Raw genomic sequence first — 23,680 nt, forward strand, 5'->3', positions numbered from 1 at the left:
GCAGGGTGAAGAGCATTGACGCTATAATACGCTCTATGGCGGAGACAGGCCAGTCTGTGTAATATCGCGATATGATAGAATGGATACATCTCAAACCTATATTAAGCATCCTAAGGTTAACTGACTGATTTCCTCCTCCAAAAATATTCGTGAAAAGAAATGGAAAGTGCTGGCCAATAATCATATTCCCGGTTTCGCCGTGTTTTCGCCAAATCGTCCCTTTTCATTTATGAGAATGGGTGTCAATTGGTGGAGGAGGAGGAGACAACTTTAGAAGAATGAGGCTCAGCCTTTTTCCCAACATCCTTGGCGGCGGGCGAAGGAAAATGAAAACGGCCATGTCGTGGTAGAAATCAGTTGAGAAACGAGCGAGTCCGACTCACGGTGTTACTTACTACTTCATGTAATGTGGCATTAAAACCACAGCTCTGAAAGTAACAGATATACCCTTTCTTTGACAAAAAACAGATTTCGTGGAAGCTAGTGCGTTATTCAAACCACAGGACAAATATGAGCGCAGGAGGGACGCCGTACATTGGGAGCAAAATTAGCCTAATCTCCAAGGCCGAGATTCGCTATGAAGGAATTTTGTATACCATTGACACTGAAAACTCGACCGTAGCTCTTGCTAAAGGTAAGTTAAGTAACCAAGAGGTTGACTGCAGTACGTAAAAATGGTTATTACATAGCTTACCAAATAGTTAAGAGACGGGAAAACTGAAATTAGTCAGTGCTTTTAGCTATGTTAGCTAGCTTTGCAGCCAACTAATAGCTCAGTGGCGCTGTAGTTAACACTCTGCGTCCTTTGTTTACCTTGTGTTTTGTCCAACGTCAAATAGGTTGCCCTCATGCTGAGTACTCAGTGGCAAACCGTATAATTGAAATAAAATCTTTTGTTATTATCAAACATCTCTTATTAAGTGCCATTAGCAAACTTGTATTTAAGTCTTTAACGCGTGTTTAGTGAACTCAGATAACACACTCAATTTTAATACTGTCACTGTAAGCATATAGTCTAATCCTCCAAACAAAAAAAATGGCCTGTTTAGTCATAGTTTTTGTTTTTTTATTTTTGTTTTTGTTTTTTTCAAAGCTCACACCTGGGGAAATTTGGCGTTGTATTCACATCGTATTGTTGGTGTTTTATTGGGTGCCTTTCTTACATCTGTCCAGGAAAGAAACTTATCCTCATAAGTCTCCTGACTCTGACTCTGGCTCATGTGTATTTCCTCTTTGCTTTTGAACTATGAACATTTCCCTGGAAGGAATCAATTGAGATAAAATGCCCTTTGAATATTTAAAATGGTGCATCAGTATTCATTGCATTAAAAAGTACTCATGTCATGACTGTGATACACAGTAAGTGTTAAATGTAGGTATATCGTCCAAAGCTTGGATCTTCATGCACTAAAGCACTGATCTACTCAACCTCCATAAAAGACTAGTGGTGTAAAGTTATTTCAATTGTCCTGTAAATTTTCCCAACAGTTCGCTCTTTTGGAACTGAAGACCGGCCCACTGACAGGCCTATTCCACCCCGGGAGGAAGTTTTTGAGTACATCATCTTCCGAGGAAGTGATATAAAAGACCTAACAGTTTGTGAGCCACCCAAAGCCACTAGCAGCCTGCCTCAGGACCCTGCCATAGTTCAAGTAAGTGGATTTGTATCTTTTCTTGTATCATAAAGTAGCTGTATATATGGCAGGTTGTCACATATTCTGTAAACATATAAGCAAAGCTTTGTTGAGCACATTGTTGAGGTCTTTTCTTTTCATGCACCAGCACAGCTGTAAATAGTAACATTAATGGCTCCATTTAAGTTTATTTCAAAGTGTCTCAGTAGGCCAGCCGGCACAGCACCAGGACTTTGTATCTGACTCACCTAAACAGATTTCAGCCAACACTGATGTCATTAATTACATCTGTGATTTTCATTTTATGACATGTAGAAATAGTTACTGTGGAAAATAACACCTTGATCTCCACAGGACAAAATGTGTTCAGTTAAATCTAAGATGATACTTTTGTCAATATAATTTCTTTCCTCATGGTGTCAGTAATCATGAACTGTCTTGCCTGTACGTATGGCTCAATGAATGCACTGGCTTTTTCATGAACATTTGCAGCTGTGATAGTGACAGTCACAGCAAGTGTTTTCAGCAGTTACGTTTCACAGCTACAGCTGCACATTCACGTCTTGTGGATGATGATTTAATCTGTGTCAGAGGTCTGAAATGACCATGATATATTATATTATATCCCACGTGTAGCCCTTCTGAATTTGTATGAAATGGCTGTTTGTTCCAGTCAGTGTTGTCTGGGTTTCTCAAATAACTTTCTATTTGTTTTTCTAGTCATCACTTGGATCCACCAATGCTGCACCACCACCATTCCAGTCGGCTGGGCCCTATGCTCCATACAGCAGGGCCCCAGTTCCAACATATGGCCAGTTTGGTGTCACACCCCTTCCAGCTCAGCAGTTTGGATCTTCTGGAGCAAAAGGTAAGGATTGGTTCCTGTTCAGTATAAGTGTCTGATGGTTCCTGTTCCCGCACAGTGATGGTAGGCACAAGTCATTTTTTGTACTTGACTAAATCAGATTGTCTGGAATGTGAGAAATCAATCGATAGTTATACATAATGTAAGAAAACGAAAAAAAAAAAAAATCTGTTAAACTTAATTAACATGTAAAACCACCTGTGTGTAGACCACATGTCAGCAGGACACTGGCCAATACAAAGCGTTGTGATTAATATTTTATTTCAGACCACACTGTGAAATGGCAAACACACTACGTAAAGCACTGCAGCGTATAGACAATTCTTATTTACACTGACTTTGTATGTATTGTGGAAAAGATGGCTGCAATGATCACACACATGATCTTTGCTTTCAGTAGTGCAACCCCAATCCTTAAAAAGCTGTGACGCTGTGTAAAAAATAATTAAAACAGATAACAGTGACTTGCTAATCCTGTTGACCGGAACGCTCCAAAAACACCTGTTTGGAACATTCCACAGGTAAACAGGTTCATTGGAAACAGGTGATAGTATCATGACTGGGTATGAAAGGGGCATCCTGGAACGGCTCAGTCGTTCACAAGCAAAGATGGAGCGAGCTTCACCACTCTCTCAATCCATCCAGATGGATCCGTTTTTTCCAGCAAAACAATATCAAGCCGTATTCGGCACATGTTACACCTGCCTGGCTTTGTCATAAAAGGGTGCAGGTACTAGGCAAGCCTGCCTGCAGTCCAGACCTGTCTCCCATTTAAAATGTGTTATGTTGAGCAGCTGAAGTTGTGTATCAATTAAAAATGGGAAAGAATTTCATTTTCAGAAACTGTAGAAGTATTGTTAATATTTACTGCCATGATCAGTCTAAATCCTTCTTAATGACCGTTCAAACCACTCACTTGAACAATTTTCAGGCGGGCCCTGTTTGTGAGGCCTCTGTTTCTCAGTCAGATTCAGAGCAACACCTGATTCCTGCTGATTTCAGAGCACAGCTGCATGTTGTCTTTTAAGTTTCCTGCTGTACACCTGAATGAATCATGTGTCAGGGTGGGACTAGTGGAGATAATTAGACAACACGTTCTAACAAAGTGCTCCGCTGATGCTCGGACATGTAAAGTGCTTCAAAGAGGAGATGTTTTTAACATCTCATGTCAGGGATTTATTTGCTCTAATATATAAATTGCATTTTTGTCCCTGTTGTCAAACTATTATCATTGTCACTAAGATGACATTGGCTTTATTAAACGTCAAATGTCCATGTTGTCCATCATGGTAGAACCTTCCAGGTCAGAGAGTATTAATCATTTGTATTTTACCACATTTACATCAGGTTGTCTGTATGTCATATTGTATCACTCTTTGTCACCTAACTATCATTGCCTCTGTCAGCTGCTGAAAGACAAACCACACTGCCTCACTTTTAAGAAAAGCATGCTTTAAGTCTCACTTGGCTGTTTCTGCAGGGCGCACTAGTCCCCAGCTGGACGCTTTGACTAAAGGTCCCTCCTTGGAGCAGGCCGTGCCGGCCGCAGCGCCAGCTGACACAGCACCTCCTGCACCTGTAGGACAGAGGAGCCAGGCGGGAGCGGCCGCTCCCAGACCCACCGGCACCACCGCTGGCAGCCAGAAGCCCCCAGACCTCCTGGACCAGAGAAAAGGTAAGGACACCTGCTGGACTTGTAATTGTTAATTTCCACAAAGATAAAAGTTTGATGAATCCACACTGTGCCTGAAGTAGTCTTGATGTCACTCAACCATTGTGTGCTCATGCATGCAGTACTTTTTCAGAGCCGTCGCGTTTTATTTTGATTCATTCCCTAATTGATTTATTCCCTAATAAATCTTATCTTAAATTGATGGTAACTGTTGTCTTTTGTGGTTCAGTTCCTGAGGTTCAGAAGGTGTTGCAGCCGGATCACGAACATGGTGCTGTTGAAAACCGGGATCCTAACAGGCATCAAGCTGCTGGTATGTAGTTGTGCACCTTTAATTAATAATACCCAATAAGTCACTTAATTACATCCACGAACATGTTTGTTTTCATTCTTTGTATTAGTGGTGTTAATATTAACTTGTAGGAAAATAACCGGTGTTACTGTGATGAAGTCATTTGTTTTCTGATTACGGTACATGGGCAGTGATGTGTGTTTCACATCTCTGTTTCTACGCTCACACACTGGACTGAATTTGGTAGAATAATGAGGTTAATGTGCTGACAGTCAGCTTTTAATAGTTTTTTGGAGGTTTAAATGTACACTACAGCTCAGGCAGAACATTACCAGGAAAGCCCCCCAGTGTCTTCTCATGTCTATGGGTTGTAGACCGCAGCCAGACAAACAAATATTACATCTTGATTACTGTTTTTTGAGTTGATGTTAACTTGTTCTATGACTTTGGCACCTATTGGGGATGATGGATTGAAAGAGCTGCAGTTCCTGCTCTATTTATTTGAGGTGGATGTTAACATCCTCAAAATAAAGTCAGCTCTGAAACCTTCAATCACTGGACTGCACACAGTCGTCCGAGATGTTGCTGGGTTTCAGTTTTCCCCTGTCATCTCTCAGCTGCTGCTCAGTCCAGCCGCCGTGGCCGTGGAAGAGGAAATCGCAGCAGAGGCAAAGTAAACATGCGTAGGGATGGCCCCATGAAGTTTGAAGAGGACTTTGACTTTGAGACCGCCAACGCCCAGTTCCACAAAGATGAGATTGACAAAGAGCTTCAGAACAAGCTCAAACTGAAAGGTACGGCTTCAGCACACATGAGTCCTGAAAGGCAGCAACAGGAAACCACCAACCACAGCGTTTATTTTTCACCGTGCAGGACAGTTTTTATCAGTCTGGTCGGCTTAAACACAGATACACTGATTGAGTCGACATGTATCGTCCAAAATATGACAATGATTGATGTCTGTGAAGGGCAGAACTGTTTCTGAACTGAACTGAATCACCATTTTTGCCAGTGAAAACCCAAGAAAGCAGGGTGCATCCAGAAGTACATTTATGGCAGAAATTAAATGTTTGCATTATATTGAATCAGTAGCACATCACGTTTCATGCCACACTGCACTGAGACCCAAATATACAGATTTTTGGCATCTTCAGTGCTCTTCATACCGTCATCTTATTGATAGAAGGTGACTGTCTTTAAGGTGTTTAATTTTCCGCAAATGTCTTCTAACATGTCCACAGACGACAAGGCGCTGAACGGAGAAGAAGCGGACTCAGAACATCCGGCCACTGAGGGGACCAATGAGGAGGAGGAGGCGGCTGTGATAAACACATGTTACTACGACAAGTCCAAGTCCTTCTTCGATAACCTGTCCTGTGACGACCCAAGGTACCTCCACAAGTCCACACTTCAAATTCCTGCTCACACAGTCTTTGTTTCATTTAAAGTGATGCCCACTGCTAACACCTCAGGCCGTGTTCAAACCAGGGGCCTCTGTTTTCTGTGGTGTTGTTGTTGGTCTGAACAGTCTCTGTGTGAAATGTTCTCTAACTCACCATGTCAATTTATGCCATGGACATGAGCCTTAAGTTAAACATGTGAAATGTACTCTGTTGATTCACTGAAATGCTCTTTGTTTGTTTCATCTCTTTAAGTAAATCGGGCGAAAGAGGATTTTCAAGGCAAGTCACATATTTTCATATGTTTCTGTGTTGAGGGGGGCCCTCACAATGAAAAATCACAATGAAACTTATGAAGAATAAGCATGTGAATACCTGCATTTTGACTTCATCGGACCAAAATGTTCTGCATGTTTTTTTTATTTGGTTACTGTTCCCCTGACATTCTGCCAAGGCTCCACATGATCCAGACACTGAGCAGAAGATTGCACATATTTGGACTTTTGTGAACTATTAAACTGCACAAAGTGCTCGTAACGTACTACAAAACATAAACATTGAATGTTAGATCAATAAAGTTCTGTACATTTTTAAAGCAGCTGTGCAAACTTGATTTCTTCCTGCAGAGAGATTGGAGCCATAACAGGCCTTTCATAGTGACACACACTTCACAGCTGCTTCTCTTTGTTATTTTCTGAGTATCTTAAACAATGAAATCCATTTGTGCAGGACACGTTAACACTGAGAGAAAAAAGTGGCTTTTGTCCCCTGTGGTGCCTCCCGTTTGTCTCTTTGAGTTGTGTTTTTTTTTTTTTTTTTTTTAAAACCCGAAAAGATGGATGCTGATTGGTCTGTGTGTTTGTGTGTGTGTGTCAGGGAGCGACGGTCGACCTGGGCAGAGGAGAGACGAATGAATTCTGAGACATTCGGCATTCCTCTGAGACACAATCGAGGAAGAGGGGGCTTCCGTGGCCGAGGCTTCATGGGGCCCCGTGGAGGCCGAGGGCGGCCGCTGAGCAGAGGCTCCTTTGGGCCACCCCGCGGTGCCCCACCTGGTTTCAGAGGAGGATTCAGAGGCGGCAGAGGAGGCCGGGATTTCTCTGACTTTGAATACAGGGTAAATTATGACAAGGTATTCTTAACGTGCGGCATGCACTTCCTTGCACCTCGCAGAAAAAGAGGATGAAGAGTTGTTCTTACGTTGCTATTTTTTTTTTTCCCCAGAAGGACAACAAGGTGGCTGCATAGTACAGCAGCGACGGATCCACAAAGAATTGTAGCCCCTCATCGTGACATGATTCCTGGTGAAGGTCTCAACGTTTGACAGAAAGAATGAAGACATCCTCTCAGTCACCAGCACCAGGCGTGACTGCTTTACATCAGGGGGTGAGAGTGCAGCTCCCTTTTCTCCACTTTGAGAAACAGGCATTTTGTTTTTTGCCCCAGTCACCAGATTGACAAGAACGTGTAAATACGTTGCTTTGGAGTAATTCTGTATTTTTGCATCAATCAAGTTCATTTCTTACTGAAGTTGTCTTTTGATATTTAAAGCTGTATGCTGAAAGCCCACTGATACTGTGAGTGGATCACAGTCAATGTGATCGATAGCTTTATTTTTTATTTTCTTTCAGTTTTTGATATGATTATGATGTATGCTGGCACCAGCATTCGCTGCGTTTCCGTTAGCGTCATAGTTTTCTCTGATCAGACTTGCTAAGTTTGGCTGCCATGTGTTCAGTATTTCTACCCAGTTACAGGAAAAGTTTTGTCTTTTTTGACCTCCATAATTTGTCAGTGAAGTCGTAGATCAAAGCCAGCTGAAAGGAAACGATGTCTGAACTGAGTATTGTAATGATTGAATGTATGTGCAGCTCATCCGGTCAAGAGTCGGTGAACTGTCACCCAATGTCAGCTGGGATCAGCTCCAGCCCCCCGCAACCCTCCAAAGGATCAGCAGATTTAGATGATGGGTGGATGTTTGGCTTTGTGCCCCCCAGCAAACTGTGGCTCTCCAGACAGACTTTTAGTTTAGACTTTTTTGAAATGTGTATTCAGAATTTAGAAAGGCTCGCATCAGACTAACTCTGTGCTTTACATGAACCTCTGGAGGCCTGCTAACGAAAGCCTAACACAGGCAATCAGTGAGAAGCGCTCGTTTGGTAGATAAATGGGGTTTACAGCATTAGCCTTAGAAGTATTTGTTGATTGTAGATTTTTTTTGACTAAGTCTGTTTTTTTATTGTTACCTAAACAAAGATCATTTCCCGTGATTTGTGTGTGCAAAAGAGGAACATCCACTGCTATCAATGCCTTTAGAGGTTCTTTGGAAAGGAGAGCCGGAGTTTTCTGAGTCCGAACGTGCAGTCAGAACGAGCTTGAGCAGGTTAGATTTGGATCTGAAAAAGCTCTGCTCTTTTGCCTAAAGGACATTTGCTTGAGCAAAAACAGTTCTCAGCCCACAAAAACATGTTTTCTCATTTTAGTACCTATTAAATGTATTTTCTGTGTCCAGAACACACTGAGCCATCTGTCAGACGCATTTGGTTTTTTTTTTTGTTACCAGACCTTTGAGTTGTCTCACACTTGTGTCATCTGTGTTGTTTTTCTACTGTCAGCTGTTTCCACAACAAAACTAAGTACTTGCAGTGTGGAGAGGAGTGTCTGCTGAAAATGGGAAATCTTGTAAATGGATTGAATGATGTCCCAAAACATGTGTTCAGTACAAACGGAAGCATTTCTAGTATGAGCCCTGCGGCTCGTGTGCAGCTCCTCTTGTTGCGTCGTTGTCCATGTGATTGTTCTCTGGAGGGCTTTTTTTTTTTTTTTTTTTTACTGATTTGTGAACAAAGGGACAAGAACTGGATGTGGTGCCAGTGTGTTGTGGAGGAGGTGGGATTTTTTTTTTTTCTGTTTTGCTCTGGTAGTACTTTATCGACTTCAGAGTTGTTTTGCCTTCAAAGTGGTGATTTCTTACAGCCCTCCCTTTAACTCAAAGCTTACCTTTTGACAAAAGAATTGATGGCACTACAAGGTGAAGCTTCATCCTTCTCAGTCGCTGTGGCTGTTTAAAACAAAGCAGCCCAGTTGAAAATGTGCCGTTTAACTGGATATTGCACAGATTGCTAATCACTGCGTGACAGCCGAAGGAACCATCACTTTCTGTGGGCTTTCGCAATAACCAGCAAGATTGAATTTTAGATGAAAGGAATTACTGAACTATTACAAACTGACATGTTTTCATATGTTTGTTACTCCTTCCAGTCACTGGAATTGTAAAACCAGGAAGTGTTTTCTTGAGAATTTCAGCAAAATGGAGTTTTTACGTTAAATAAAGAGTTGTACAATACGCATGTCTCTGCCGTTTTCCTTTTAATCCACATGCTCTGAAACACTGCTCTGCAAAGAATATCTCTGAGTCTCCCCAACTAATACACCTGTTTTGTGTATTTGTTAGAAAAGTTATTTGAACTGCCTTTATTGTATTTTGGGTAAAAATTGTGCGATCATACTGTGGCCCTCAGGAACCTTTAAATGTAAAGAGACAACACAACATTAGCCACATAACCCCCTTTTGTCCTCTACTCAGTATTTTATTTACAGAAAGGTAAAGTTAAAAGCTGTTTTTTTCAGTGGTGATTGGCTAACGCTCAGTGAACTCCCTGTATGACACTGCTGATCAGAATATGTACTTAGACAATCCGCTTTTTTCACTTAAGACATTTTGACATGTCATAACAGGAAAACAAAAGGTGTCATTAATAACATTAATAAGTGTTGCGCTTCATTCTGGCTGAACCTGTTCCCAGTACACAGTAACATGACGCATGATGCAGCAGAGCCATTATTAATCGCATTAATTACTGCTGGGCTTTCCTGCTATGATGTGTCAAAATGGCTTCTGTGAAAAAGGCCAATTACTGTCCTGAAATACATCAAGTCGCTTTGATTAAACACTGAAACAAAACCCATTAGACACAATATTTAGCAAAGCATTACATTCTGGATGCTGGTTCAGATGTAGTTGAATTCAGAAGTACTTCTACTACTTGGATTACTTGGATACTATGGATTCATGTCTGTTTCTCAGTAACAGTATTTCTTAACAGTTTTCAAATGACTTTGTTTTCTAACATTATTTCAGCTAACAAAGGTTATGAAGGGAGAAGAACTGAATAGTTTACATAACAGAAAACATAGATTGTAAGCTGTCACTGTTCTTCTGAGGAATATTGGGAAACCCCCCCCCCCCCCCATCCCACTGCATGAGGGGTCACTGCTGGTCCTGGGTCAGTTTGGCCTGTGGGTGGCACAAAAGGACAGTTCATGGAGTGTTCAGAATGCCAAAGGTTGTGTTCTGGGGACACAATGTGCTGGATAATTTCAGTATTTTAAAATGAAATGTAAAACTAAGCTTGAGTGTGGTGCTTGCTGAGAGGTCAGGAGCGGTCACATGAAACAGATTCATCCTCTGGGAAAATGACGAGGTGGAGAGATTAGACTTGGTAGGTTAAATAAAATAATTCACATTATGAAAAAAAGCATCCATTAAGTCACATTTTCACCGTACTGACAACAGGCACCACCCCTCACAAAGGAGGTAAGTACTTATTTTTATAGTTCAGTATTACGAGACAGCAGCTCTCCAGAAGGTGGCGGTAATACAGCAAGAATGACACGGCCAGCAAGCAATACAATCAACGAAGAAGACGACGAGCCGAAGGGGGCGGGGTGAAGGAAGTAGCGGTATTCTGTTGCGATCGTAAACAAGTGGCCAGACACCGGGAACTAAAGCAAAATGTCGATTGTGTTTGTGCCAAAGAAACTACGAGGAAAGGCGAAAATTAACCAAGAAACAATACAAAGGGTAAGACGCCAGTAAAGGATATTTAACGAAGTGGCTGTTAGCTCATATTCCCGCAGAGGAAGCCATGGCGGGAGCGTTAGCAGTTAGCGGCTAGCTAGTTACTTCACTGGGTTTTTCATTAATTCACTTTGTTTACACTCAGCAGGGGTTCCTGTATGGAGAACAGCACCTTTCATTACTGTCTTACTTTGTGGAAATGTTTGGTTTTGCGCGCAGTGGTTTCATTTTTTCCAGAGACGATTAAAGTCCACCGAAATCATTACACTAGCTACTGCAAGTACGTCGAGTTGGCTAATCGTTTTGGTTTCTCTGCTGCAGTTATTGGATGAAAACGACCAGTTAATCAGATGCGTGGCTGAGTACATGCAGAAAGGGCGAGCAGTGGAGTGTGTACAGTAAGTCAAAACAACCCGCAGTGCTGTGATACTAATTCAGCACAACGAACCCCTGTGTCTGTCCACAGGGGACTTCAGCTGTTGTTTTTTGTGCATTTCCATCAGATACCAACAGATCCTGCACCGCAACATCGTCTATCTGGCAACCATAGCTGATGCCAGCCCAGACAACATGCCCCCCTCTTCAAATGTAATGATAAACCACACAGTTCACGAGTAACTGCTGCAGTGATAACACAATTAGCAGTGCTCCGTTGTCGAGTTGCTTAATACTCTGTTATCGCTTCTGTTTCCAGCCTTCATCTATTGAAACCTCAGCCTCGACACAAACTGTGAACGGACATGGAGGGACATGATGCTGGTGGAGCTGGGATGGCGTGTCAACTCTGACCTTTATGTGGTCGAAAATGGTTTTTCATCGCAAGAAAATATTTATAATAGTCATTGTTTTCAGTAATGTTAACCTTTACATGATCACTGGTGTTTCAGTTCACTTGTTTTGTTTGTATTATGTGGAAAAACTTTGTATGATCTGATTTGTGCATTAAAAAAATGTCTATTTTTTCATGGTGTCAGTTTTTGATGTCCAGTTCAGAGCACACTGTATCAGTGCACAGGATGTTATTATACCTGTTTGTAGCAGGAGCTGAGGACCGTTTGAACACCTTGACATCTGAGGAGGAAAGAGGACAAACTGCACAGACCACGCTGTCACTTGCTAGTCATTTTTATTCATTTTTTGCATTGCTGGTACACTTGGAAAGATTCAGTTGCCAGCTCAAGAGAACAATAAGCAACATAAGCCAAGCAGTCCCCCTTCATATCTTCTATCAGGGCAACATGTTTTTATTATTTTTTTTCTTTTGTAGAAGCCACTAGTAAACCATTTGACACAGCTGAGAAGCTAACAGTTACAGTCCAAGGTCTGTAATGATGTCTTTAAAAAAGGCTGCAACAGTTAGGGAGAGATCACAGACAAAAAGCAACAAACCCTATATCTTGATTGTGCAAAGCACATTAACTATAAAAAGATATATATTTATATGTATATACAGCAAACAATTCTCTGTAAACATGTTAAGTATGTTAGTTTTCTGAAAACATGGTGTCATTTCATAAATACAGGCAACATTGGCATCGCAAACATCACAAAAAGATAACATTCTGGGCTTTTAAATGCAGCCCATTGCCATAGAAACCAAAGAAACAAGGGCCCGAAAACACCCTCATCACACAATGTTTTAGTGTTTAGCATGGCATATTTGGTAACCTTTATAGATAGATGGTGTAGTTCAACTCTGTAAGAAAAAAATGTGCTTTTTCACATATTGGGAGGTGGAAAATAATGTTTTATGTAATATGCCTACAAGAATACTAACATACAGTAATGGTATAACATACGAAAATACAAAAATAAGATTAATACTGTCAATAATTGTACAAGAAAAATATTGTATTATTAAACAGAAGAAAAGTTAGGTTCATGGGAGTTAGTGTCAATCTGGAGCAAACAACCGCCAATTACAGAGGAGGACATGAACGCGCCTCTGGGTGTGAAGATGTCCCCTAAAGCTCTCGTCCAGTAGGGTGTGCAGCTTCACCGCTGATCGATAATCTCAGACCTCCTCTTATCTCTTCAGCACCGTTCATCTACTGAACAACGCTTTGGTTGGAAATAAGATTCTGCAAGTGCTATCAATACCAACATGGCACATTGTTACTGCTATAATTCTTAACTCTGGTCAGTTGTTGAAAAAGTAGTGTATTTCTCTCAAATTACACCTCTGCAGTGACTTACTATATTTATGCTGAGCCTGCTCAAAGCCTCTTAATAAAAAGAACTAAATATTTATATTTCAACTTCAGTATTTTACAAGCTATGAAACAGTAGATGGTAGCTGTATTCTGAGTCATCTTGCGTGAGATTTGGCAGTTACAGCTATGTAGACACAGTATATTTATCGTGGGCAAAATGAGAGCATTTCAAGCCCCTGCCCCCTTGTAATCGCCTCCTTTACACACGTGTTCAGCTGCAGAAGCAAGTGGGTGACGGCCATGCACGTCTCCAGCTCTCGTCTGAGGAGACGTCAGCTCGACAGGCGAGAGGAACGACCACGAGACTAACCGCTGCCAGCACGACACATGCACCTTTCCCTAGTTAAAACATGGCAGTTCAAAAAACTTCAAAATACGTCTCTTTTTCAAATGGGGATGTTCGACATGGAAAAATATAGATACAAAAATGTTGAGCCAGTGTGTGCACTTGATTTTGCCTCTGATGCTTTGAAATCTTCCAATTCAGCGGGTGTGGACTGTAACGGCTGCAGCTCGGCCCACTCGGCGGCTTGGCTAACGGAGCCGCAGGCCCCCGGCGTCGCTTCACCGTGGACTCGTTGGACATTTGACTGCCCTCAGTACTGGTGAAGGTAGGAGGGCCTGTGCTCGTGTTTCAGGGGGAAGGATTTAAAGCCCTTGGTCATGGGTTTGTGTTGCTGTTGCTGCTGCTGCTGCTGTTGTTGTTGCTGCTGCTGCTGCTGCTGCTGCTGCTGCTGTTGCTGTTGTTGTTGCTGCTGCTGCTGCTGCTGCTGCTGGGTGAAGGGAAAGCCAGAGGAGATGCCGGTGGAAGGGGAGCAGTCGCTGGCGGTGGACCACACGGGAGACTGCAACATCTGCATGGAGTCACTCCATTGGGAGGAAGGAGGGATGTTCATCTGGTACAAGGAAGAGCTGGGATTGGGCATGGTGTTGGTGTGGGTAGAGTGCTGCCATGGCGCTTTGGGAGGCCAGGTTTTAGTTTTGCTGTCCTGTGGAAAGCAGCGGACATCAATCAGCACAGTGGAAAAGGTCAATAAGCAATCAGAGTTATGTCAAGGTCTTAACAATGCCTGAAAATCAGGCTTAAAAACTCACATCTCCATGCCTCCGATTTCTCATTGGTGCTATAAAATACTATTAATTCTACCGTTTCCTGAACAGAAAAAAGCTGCACAATGTTCTAAATGTTAAGTAAGTCAAGGTCTGACTACCACAAGGCTTCAACTTTACCTGGTTATCATCGGCGATGTGATGCAGTGGTGGAGAGGGCAGGGTGCACACCTCCGGCTCACCACAGCTGTGTTTTCTGAGAACAGAGACATTTACAGTGAACCTTGATTCTCCTCACACACTCAAGCTTGCACATCCTCGTCTATGTAGGTGTGTCGTACAAAGAAATGAGATGATGAATGATCACTATTTGGTTTGTGTTGGAGTGTGAAGTTCAGTGAATCACATTTTCTGATGGAAAATGACAAGACAAATCCACGTGTCTGCTCTTACCTCCTCTGTTTAACCGCAGCTACAAGGTCCGGCCCAGAAAACATGGAGAACAGACTGTCGCCATTGGCTGAAGACGTCTCATCGCTGGAGCTGGCCGAGTCACCCTGATTGGCTGACCAGCTGCTGTTCATGGCCTCCCTGAAGACACAACCAGAGAGGAGGTGTTAGGCGCTGATTTGTAAGGTTAAAAGACTCATGAGCACCTATTAAAAGTGGGATACATTTGTCCTGTGAGTTTTTAGACATTTGGTTAAAGGTAGTTGTTGGTTCAGTAGAATTTGGGGACTAAATATCAACTTACATCAGGCTCTACGGGATCTCTTAGTCCTATTTCATGGCAAGGGCTGTATGAAAGTGGTTAAAAAGTGAAATCCTTTTCATAACTACAACATTACTGCAAAGCGTTTCTAAGTGAGATGCCGCTGTGGTATTATGGCTGCCTGTTTACGTCTGCCTCCTTCCTCAGATTAGTCTCTGAGCAGGACGGTGTTGTCTCACACTTGTGGGCTGAATGAAATGACAACAGTCGTGATGAACATGGTAAATGTCTCACATATGGATGATGTCTTCCACATTAATTAGTGAATCACAACATTGCTCAACCCTGTTGTGCACTAAGCTTTAAATAACCCTCCAACAGTTCAGTCCACAGTTCAAAGGTGACACCAGGAAAAGACTCTGATCAACAGTAACAGGTTTACAGCTCACTGTGGGAATCGTCTTATGGCAACATGAAAGTGTATGTATCAGTCATGTGTTGTTCCTCTTTCCTGTACAGCAGTGGACCAGTCGTGCACAGATACCTACCCCTCACTGTAGTACTCTGGGTGGGACCAGGTCCTGTGCTGCTCATCAGGCATCGGCCAGTTGCTGCGTGGGTTGCTGGGGCGACGGATGTGCTGCACCTGCCGTTTCTGCTGCATGGCCTGGCTGACGCCGGCAACGTAACGTGCAAACTCCGGGTCAGAGCCAACTGCGGATGGAAAGGGAGGATAAACACAACTATGAGTTTCTGACACCCTCAGCTTTTCTCTTTCGCTCCCTGGAGCTCAATCCGTTTAGCCAGACTGTCTACCATAGCAGAAAAATCACAATGGCTGTAAGTCAACTCTGCACAATAGGCCTCGGCTGCAATCAAAAGAGTCTGCTGCACTGTAAAAATAGCAACTGACACAGGCTAAATTCAGCATAAATAGCAAACTTACAGTTGCAGCTACATGCGGGGAGAAAACAGCTGCTCATACTATCTGACCTACATTGATTATGTTACTCAGATCAGGCTCCAAAGTGGTCTGAAATCCGCTTGAATAGTTACAAGATAGCATATAAATAGATTGGACAGATTATTTTATTGTACGCTGACTGCCAGCAAACGCCTGCACTGGACGGTAATGACAAGACATCCACCGTACAGTGAACAAAGCCTAATAAACTTATTTTGTATGAAGCCTGGCATTATTATTTGCTTGCATTTTGCTCTCTTGACACCACTTCAGAGTGCTTTAGCTGATGACTAAAATAGGCAGGGACATTATTTATCCCCACTGCCATTACACTGCTTAATTTTGATGTAATGATGTTGCCTTTTGTGCATGATAATGATCTTTGAGTAGTAGTCCCTTTATGTTGTTATCAACTGATGGATGCAAACAAGTTCTCTTTCATGGGGCAACAGAGATTTTCATTTAGATGAGAAACTTTTTATATGTCAGCTGGAGCATCTTAATGGTTTCAACTGGATTATACAGACACTCAGGGTACGTCGAGACAGCCTAACCCTGTTCTCAACATTAGTCTCCTGGTATAATGAATAAGTAACTAATAACTACAATGTAAGTTGCTGAGCTGCTTCTCTGAAGGTTTTTTTAAATAAAGAAACGATGGTGTCAGCGCAGCTCCAGGCCTGCCCCCCCCCCACACACACACACACACTGCTGACATTACAGTCAGCAGACTGAGGAGGATGGGAAGTTGAAACCAACTCTCCTATTTGGACATCTCTTCATGACAGAAGAGATTTCATGCCACAATGTATAAAAATGGTGCTTGAAACATTTCTGTCTTTCCTGAAAGCAGTACAAGCTCCAATACAGAGCATGATGAGGACTGCCAGAGAAAATAAATGAAATGCAATTTTGTCTGCTAATGAAATGACCCAATTTAGCATAATTTGAATCCCAAACTCAATCTGACCAAAGACAAGAAAACATAAACATTACTGATCCGCAATCAGCCACAATTCAGCGGTTATCCACTCATGTGGTGTCAGCTTTGGCTCTTTTAAAGCTGCAGGCCCCTCGCCCTCTTGACTTCAACAGTTATAAGAAGACTGACTCACTGGGTGGTCCTCCACATAAAAGGGGTGTGTGTGTGTGTGTGTGTGTGTGTGTGTGTGTGTGTATATATAAATATATACATATATATATATATATATATATATATTTTTTTTTTTTTTTGCTTTGGGGTAAAGTGCTCCTTTAAGGAAACAGTTAAATAATGTCTTTTTCAGTGTGATGTGTATCATCTACATAAGCACACCTTGTGGACACGTAGAAAAGCAAGGTGGATCTCACCTGCTGGGTCAAAGGGCAGCGTGTCTCCCAGGACTCCAAACACTCCTTCACTCTGGTCCCTGTTGGGCCAAGTATTGTTGCGGGGCCCCTGCGGCTTCTGACCCAGCATCTCTGACATGACGCTGTCCATGTAGGTGCTGACCAGGCCCAGACTGTACAGATCCGAGCTCAGATCTGGCAGTCCGGGAGAGCCCCACTGCCCGATTGGACCCAGGGGAGACAGCCCTGCTGGGGGGCCTTGTGGTGGAGGCTGTTGCCCAGAGGTGCCAAGCCACTTGCTTGCCACTCTTTGCTGTGGCAGAACCTGGGGTGGGGTCTGCTGGGGAGGAAGCTGAGGAGGAGGTGGCTGCTGCTGACTGATAGGCTGCAGGAGGTGCTGGTAGTACTGCAGGGCCTGTGGGGAGGGTTGTTGAGTTGGAGGAGGGGGCTGCTGCTGCTGGGGCGGCTGTTGTTGTGGTGGAGGTGGCTGTGGTTGTGGCTGAGGCTGCTGCTTCTGCACCGCCTGGGGCTGGGGCTGAGCCTGGGGCAGGGTTTGAGCTGGGGGCTGCAGGGAATTGTGAGAGATAGATTGGGAAGTTGGTGGGGGTCCACTCGGAGGCTTCAGCTCAGCAGGGTTTGCAGACGCCACTGAGTTCCTCCTCTTGACCAGGGGTGAAGCCTGCTGGGATTTTCCCATGTTGAATCCTGAGAGAAAGTCGATGACATCCTGCATCTCTTGGTCCGTCGGCAGGTTCATCCCCTGGTCTTCGCACACGGAGCCGTTGGCCAGCTGGCTTTGCTGGGGAGAATCAGGGGCGCAGGACAGGCTGCTCATCTGCAGGATGCTCTGCAGCCTCCCGTCACTGTGGCCCAGGATCTTGGCCTTATCCTCAGAGCTACTGCTCGTGAGCATGCTGCGAGACGGGGTGCTAGGGATGGAGTAACTGCCCCCACTGTTAGAGCTGGATGAGACTTTCTTGGTGAACTTGGAAGTCAGCTTGGATATTGTTTTGGGCAATCCGCCGGAGGTCTTGGAGGTGGTGCCTGGAGGCAGGTCTGCTTGACCGCCGTAGTCTGGGCTCTCCCTCTGAAGCTGTATCTGAATAGTGGGTAAGGCTTGCTCTCTTTTGAAGGGAAGAGAAAGAAAGGTATTAAATTATTTGTATTAAAGGTGCCTAACACAGTAATCTAAATTCACTTGGCAAAGGCTTTTTTCACACCTGTGGCTCAAATAAGTTTATTAAGCTTATTTATTATTATTTACAATTCACTCACTTTCTCTCCTTCCACCTGTCAATGTCAAACACTGCTGTGTAGAGCACGTCTACTAGACCAAGCGTCTTCTCCGGGTCCAAGCTCCGCTGTAGCAGGGACATAGTGGCCGGGTCCTCCTTCAGACACCTGAACATGTACACGCACACATGCACGACAGGACGGGACGGAACATGAAGCACAAATCCAACAGAATGTCTCGCACACAAAGGCCCAGGTGTATTTGCTGAAGAGATGAATATGTGACATTTGATATTCAGAAACAAAAAACGAGGAGCCAAAAACAACCCAACAGGCTTTTTTTTTTTTTTTTTTCAGCTCACACACTGCTTTAGTGGATTCAGCACAGCCCACTGCCTGTCTGCATGTCAGGAGTTGGACATCAAACACACTACGCTTGGGCGATATGTTAAAATTTTCCAACTGGCCACCGTCAGCCCAGCAACCAGCGAATGCTGATATATTTGTGTAGGTGGCCTAAGTGTGGTCAAGGCAAATGTGTTACCATTATATTACAAAGGTGCTGAGCAGCCATGCATACACACGTCTAATAAATTGTAGTACTAAACAGCATTAGTGTAGTGTATTATTGTAATAAACAGATTCTCCATTTTTATCCTCTTCATTGTGTTGTGAATGCGAGAGTTTCATATCCTCCTTTGTGGAAGTTTTTTAGCACACTGCATGTACAGATGTAGCTTGTCGGTTCGTGCTGCCACAATTATATCCTGTTCTATGTACAAAACCACAAGGTACCATGGTAATAATCCAGATTCTGCCCATATATTTCATATTTTTCATTAGGAATTAAAATTTTTCTGAGACTTACGTATTAACGGAGCAGTATAATCTGACTTTTCTGACTGCAACTACCACTGACTGGAAAAAAGGCTCATATAAACAAGTTGGATGTCTGCTTGTTTAAAAACAAAGTGTCTTGATGTCCTTACCATGTAGAGGGAACCTGGACCACCACCCTGGAACCCTCATGAGTGATCTGGGGAGCATAGGCCTCCTTGTTCTCAATCTGAGCTGTGTCAACAACCACCTATTGGGACACAGAAACACACCTGCATGAGCATCTCAGGATGGAAAAACTTTTTTCATAGCCATTTATTTCCTTATAGTGAAGCAACCCACAAAAGTTTATAGCATACTGCTTGGTAAAGCGGTTAGACATACAGTAACTGAAGCAACTGGGTGGAATACAACTCTGACATAGTCTTGAAGCAAAACAGACCCGTTTTACTCAGGGCCCTATGTAAACCAGTCAGAAACATAGCAGGGAGACAAAGACAAAGTCTTTCATTAGTATCTGGCATTCATTTCCCACCATGCACTTAATCAGCCAGTGACAACAAACAGGCCAGCCTTCTTCCCTGCTGCGAGTCAAATTTATTTGTGAGTTCTTTGAAAGTGGCCCTGGCTCCAAAAGACCCACACAGCTGGGTCACAAAGAGGGAGGGAAGGTGGGAGGAGTCAATTTCCTGTATTACAGGAAGTTACCCTATTGTTTTTCAAAAAAAAAAGAAAGAAAAAGAAAAAAACAGGTGTATCCTCAGAAAGTCCTGGCTGACTATGTGAAAGAGGCACACACACACACACAAAAACAGTCTTGTCAGCCATGTTGAAACACATACAACAAGGTCACTGAGGGCAGGAAGGAGGAGGAACAGCAGCAAAACAAACAAGGTCAACTTCTTCACTGAGTTCCAAATGTCATGACTGGAAGGAAAAAGGGAGTCGCTGGAGAACAATGTTTCCAGGAACGACAGCAGAACATATACGGTGATTCTTTCTGTAAGTGTAAAAGGCTGCATGCGTGGGCAGTTATGAACAGTGCATGACAGTGAGCAGATGATGAGTGTATATATATGAGGGGAATATATGATGTGGGAGTGTGTGTCCATGCTGCTGATGTGATCTATGTGTGATCTATTTGGAGCTGAGTGGCCAAGGAGTTAATGCAAAGCACTCATCCATCATGCAGGGATTGTTTTACAGTTAGCACGGGGCTGGCAGGGCTGGATGGGAACACTCCTTCAGCTATACATACAAAACAGGACAGACCACACAGAGGAAATAAACACTGGAGCATAAACACACTGGTGTTACTCTGAGGAGAGTCCTGCTGCTGACCCTCCCTCCCTGCGACTCCTTTTCAACAGGAGAAGGGGGGGGGGGTTCTGTTTGCAGACCCACCCAGGCAAGCCCATCCTTCACCCAGATGCTGCAGGAATGTGTCTTCTCTTTTGTGTCTCTCTGGTGTTTGTCTACACCTCTCGGCTGCCTCAAAGCAAGGAGACAGATCTCCTCATCTCCATTACAAATCTGACAAACAATGGGATGCAAGCTGCCAAACCCACAGACGCACAAAAGGAGAGGATTCAGTAACTTAAACACAAGTGCCAGTGAGATGCAACAGGCCTGCTCATGTCAGCATGCCACCTCCTCTCTGCTACTCTGTAGGATCAACTACACCGTGGTGATGGATGTTAACAGGAACAAAACAGTGAAAGAGGATCCGATAGAGAACTTTCCACTCAAATGTTTATGTTAGTGAATGTTACACAAAAAGATGAAAAAAAAACAGTGGAAAAGAAGAATATTATTATTGTTATTATTTTACAAGTACTTCAAAATTTGTTGAATTGAATTTGACACTGTCACCTGACCTTTTTCAAAGCATGCAATTGGTTGTTTAAAACGCAGGTGATACACTGGGGTTTATGTAATTGTTTTTCAAGTGAAACATAAAGTTTAACTCAAAACCACAAACATCCATTAATATCCAGCAGGTATAAAGGTAGTGCATTCTACGTGAATGCATTTCTATGACAATAGGGTAAATATCAGAGACGACCCTGTTGTCACAATATTACAGGCTTGATCCCCAGTATTTCCATCTTAACATTGCTGTAGCAGCCGCAGTCTTTAGCATCTCTACTCACCAGACCAGCCTGGGCAAACAGCAGCTGGACAGCTGTCTTGCAGGCTCCTCTCCAACTGGATGGGCAGACTTGATTGAGGACCTCGGTGACAGGAGAGTCATCCCTGGGGGTCACTCCGTTCTGGCCCAGCGCCTCCTTAATGAGCTGCAGCATCGTGTGCTGAGGAAACAAAACATGGTGGGCCATCAACAAAGCAGTCCGCCACACCGTGTGCTGATGTTACACTACAGATGACACTAAAACAACACAACTAGAGCTTTCACCGGTCCACATCACTGCTGAGGTTAACACTCAAAACATACAAGTGCAGACCCAGAACAAGTTAGTGAGAACAACCCAGAAGACAATCATGCAGGAAACATGGCTGTGACTTTAAACCTTTAGGATGGCTGACAAGTCAACTTGAACATTTTGGGAGAACAATATGGGTAACCAACACAAGTAGCCTAAAGCTGACCACTGAAGTCAGGGACCATACCGTTTTCAGTTTGAGGTTTTCAGCCGCTGACTCGTTGAAGGACACTCCTTTGAGGAAATGTGAGCCGATCTGTACAGGGATGGTGGGCAGCTCGCATTGGATGGGCTGGGAGGTGGTCTGCATCCTGCCCGCCTGCTGGGCCTCCGCCTCACTGCAGCAGCCCTGCACACACACAAAAAAACTTGTTAACACATACACAACAGTGCAACACAAAAAACATTGACATGTGATGGAGGCACACAGCAACACAATACTTAAGGACAACTCATAAACATTTTGCATATGGAAATATGTCAAATTTGATTTTTTCTAATCAATAAATCTGTCTGGTTACAAGACTGTAAATTATCCCTCTGCACTGATCATTCCTATCATCTTTGAAGACCTTTTGAGAGTGAACCCACCTGTAAGGCTACTTCCACAGCTTTGGGGTTAAGATGAAAGCCGGTCTTCAGTGCGTACTCACTATGGCCCAGACTCTCAAGTGCTGCTTTGTAGGCCTGTGTATATAGAGAAAACATGCCCGGCTATCAGTCCAACATTGATTTCAAAACCAAGGACAATCAGCTTTGATGTTACACTTCCTTAGTAATGCAGATGCATTACAGCACCTAGTTCCTGTTTATCAAATCAAAATGACTGTACATTTAGCTGAAGGTGATGTAAATCATGTTTACTTTGCTGGACGTCCATTTCATTCTTAAAACATATCTCGTGATTTTGCTAAATCAACAAGCGACTGGACTAACAGTGCTGCAGTTCCCTGTCCTGGCTTTGGGGGTTATACTGTACCTGTAAAGCATTGTCAATCTTCATGTTGAGCTCCTTCAGCTGGTGCTCAGGGATGGTGGTGTTGTTGGAGCAGAAGAGTTGCTGAACCTGGATGCCTGCCAGGCAGCCGTCCCGGCCCCTCTCTCTCAGCCTGGCCGTGGCCTGAGGGCACAGTGGAAAACTGGGTCTGAGTGACTGACAGCAGGAATATCTAAACTACCACAGCACAGCCTCACAGAGAAATGCTAGAAATACTTCAGAATGGGTGGATTTTACTGCAAAATGAAATGACCAACATTTTAAGTGATTGTTTATAAGGATATACGAAACTTAAACAAAGGGTGTTCTATTTATTTTCCTCTAATAAAGCAAAATAACTCATGAAAAGATGTTAAGCACTGGCAAAAACCTATTTTTAGATGATAAAGAGCATGTGTGTAGCTTCTGAAAAACAGCCCTGGCTGTCTCCCTCTGCCTAAACGACCCCCCAGCACATTCTATCGGGGTCTATCCAGGCCTAGTCCCCTCCAGGGCTAACACTCTGCATGCCAGGGCTTAACAGATCAACCCACTATTCTCCTCTCTGCCTCACCTTATACAACAGAGCTCAAAATGGGCCAGTGGGACTGATTAACTTGGGGATTAGTTAGGTCCTCTTACAAAATTCCCTCCTTTACATGGGTTAGTGGTTAGAGGGGTACAGAACATAATATTGCAGGTTCACAGACAAGTGCATCCCAAAAAAGAGGAAATGGCTGTGAATCATAAATGGCATTGTATTTCTCAGGAATGTGCGACAAGACAGCTTTTCACCTCACACAGACAAACCCCATATTTCCAAGGCCCAAACCAGGAAGAGTCCTTGGGCGGCCTGCTGCATACCTGAGCTGCACCTTTCCATGAGCGGGAGGCTTCCTCCAGCTCTGTGAGAGGCCCGAGATCGGAGCTTTGGGAGCGGGAATTTGCACAACGCTCCTGGGCCTGCGCAAGAGCCTCCGCTAGGCAGGACTGAGCCACAGGCTGGACTTTCTGTAAAGCCTGTGATAGAAACTGGAAATGGACCTGCATCACCGTGAGGAAGCACCGACCCAGCACCTGGAAAGACAGGACAGAGGACACCGTTAAAACACACAGTGCCTCATTCTCATAGGTGAGATTCTAGAGCACCTGAGTCACGATGTTTGACATACCAAACAATATGGATGTCCATACAGTA

General features: G+C 43.6%; 3 protein-coding genes across 7 annotated transcripts in view; 2 read left to right on the top strand and 1 right to left on the bottom strand.

Moving 5' to 3' along the window:
* Positions 1-302: 302 nt before the first annotated feature.
* On the top strand, positions 303-9,209 carry lsm14ab (LSM14A mRNA processing body assembly factor b). 5 transcript variants are annotated; one of them, XM_076746899.1, is made up of 10 exons: positions 303-634; positions 1,489-1,652; positions 2,355-2,502; positions 3,980-4,174; positions 4,401-4,484; positions 5,081-5,257; positions 5,705-5,852; positions 6,119-6,149; positions 6,744-6,995; positions 7,088-9,209. In XM_076746899.1, the coding sequence occupies exons 1-10, from the start codon at positions 511-513 to the stop codon at positions 7,109-7,111; spliced, it is 1,347 nt and encodes a 448-aa protein (XP_076603014.1). In that variant the 5' UTR covers positions 303-510; the 3' UTR covers positions 7,112-9,209. The 5 variants fall into 5 exon arrangements, with proteins under 5 accessions (XP_076603014.1, XP_076603188.1, XP_076603105.1 ...); XM_076747073.1 differs by having other exon boundaries at positions 6,744-6,980; XM_076746990.1 differs by having other exon boundaries at positions 6,119-6,145; positions 6,740-6,995.
* Positions 9,210-10,582: 1,373 nt separating this feature from the next.
* On the top strand, positions 10,583-11,687 carry ss18l2 (ss18, like 2). The gene is made up of 4 exons (XM_076737362.1): positions 10,583-10,727; positions 11,046-11,122; positions 11,228-11,312; positions 11,419-11,687. The coding sequence occupies exons 1-4, from the start codon at positions 10,659-10,661 to the stop codon at positions 11,476-11,478; spliced, it is 291 nt and encodes a 96-aa protein (XP_076593477.1). The 5' UTR covers positions 10,583-10,658; the 3' UTR covers positions 11,479-11,687.
* A 146-nt stretch (positions 11,688-11,833) lies between these two features.
* garre1 (granule associated Rac and RHOG effector 1) overlaps positions 11,834-23,680 on the bottom strand; it is a 33,119-nt gene continuing 21,272 nt past the window's right edge. The window contains exons 3-14 of the mRNA XM_076747362.1: positions 23,347-23,559; positions 22,486-22,626; positions 22,098-22,193; positions 21,694-21,855; positions 21,216-21,374; positions 19,215-19,312; positions 18,268-18,393; positions 17,014-18,116; positions 15,248-15,413; positions 14,441-14,578; positions 14,168-14,243; positions 11,834-13,926 (exon numbers count right to left, since the gene is read on the bottom strand). Coding sequence (XP_076603477.1) covers positions 13,534-13,926; positions 14,168-14,243; positions 14,441-14,578; positions 15,248-15,413; positions 17,014-18,116; positions 18,268-18,393; positions 19,215-19,312; positions 21,216-21,374; positions 21,694-21,855; positions 22,098-22,193; positions 22,486-22,626; positions 23,347-23,559 — 2,871 coding nt within the window. The 3' untranslated portion in view covers positions 11,834-13,533. The remainder of the gene's footprint in view (positions 13,927-14,167; positions 14,244-14,440; positions 14,579-15,247; positions 15,414-17,013; positions 18,117-18,267; positions 18,394-19,214; positions 19,313-21,215; positions 21,375-21,693; positions 21,856-22,097; positions 22,194-22,485; positions 22,627-23,346; positions 23,560-23,680) is intronic.

The sequence above is a fragment of the Chaetodon auriga genome, chromosome 1, assembly GCF_051107435.1.
Source record: "Chaetodon auriga isolate fChaAug3 chromosome 1, fChaAug3.hap1, whole genome shotgun sequence".
Classification (NCBI taxonomy): domain Eukaryota; kingdom Metazoa; phylum Chordata; class Actinopteri; order Chaetodontiformes; family Chaetodontidae; genus Chaetodon; species Chaetodon auriga.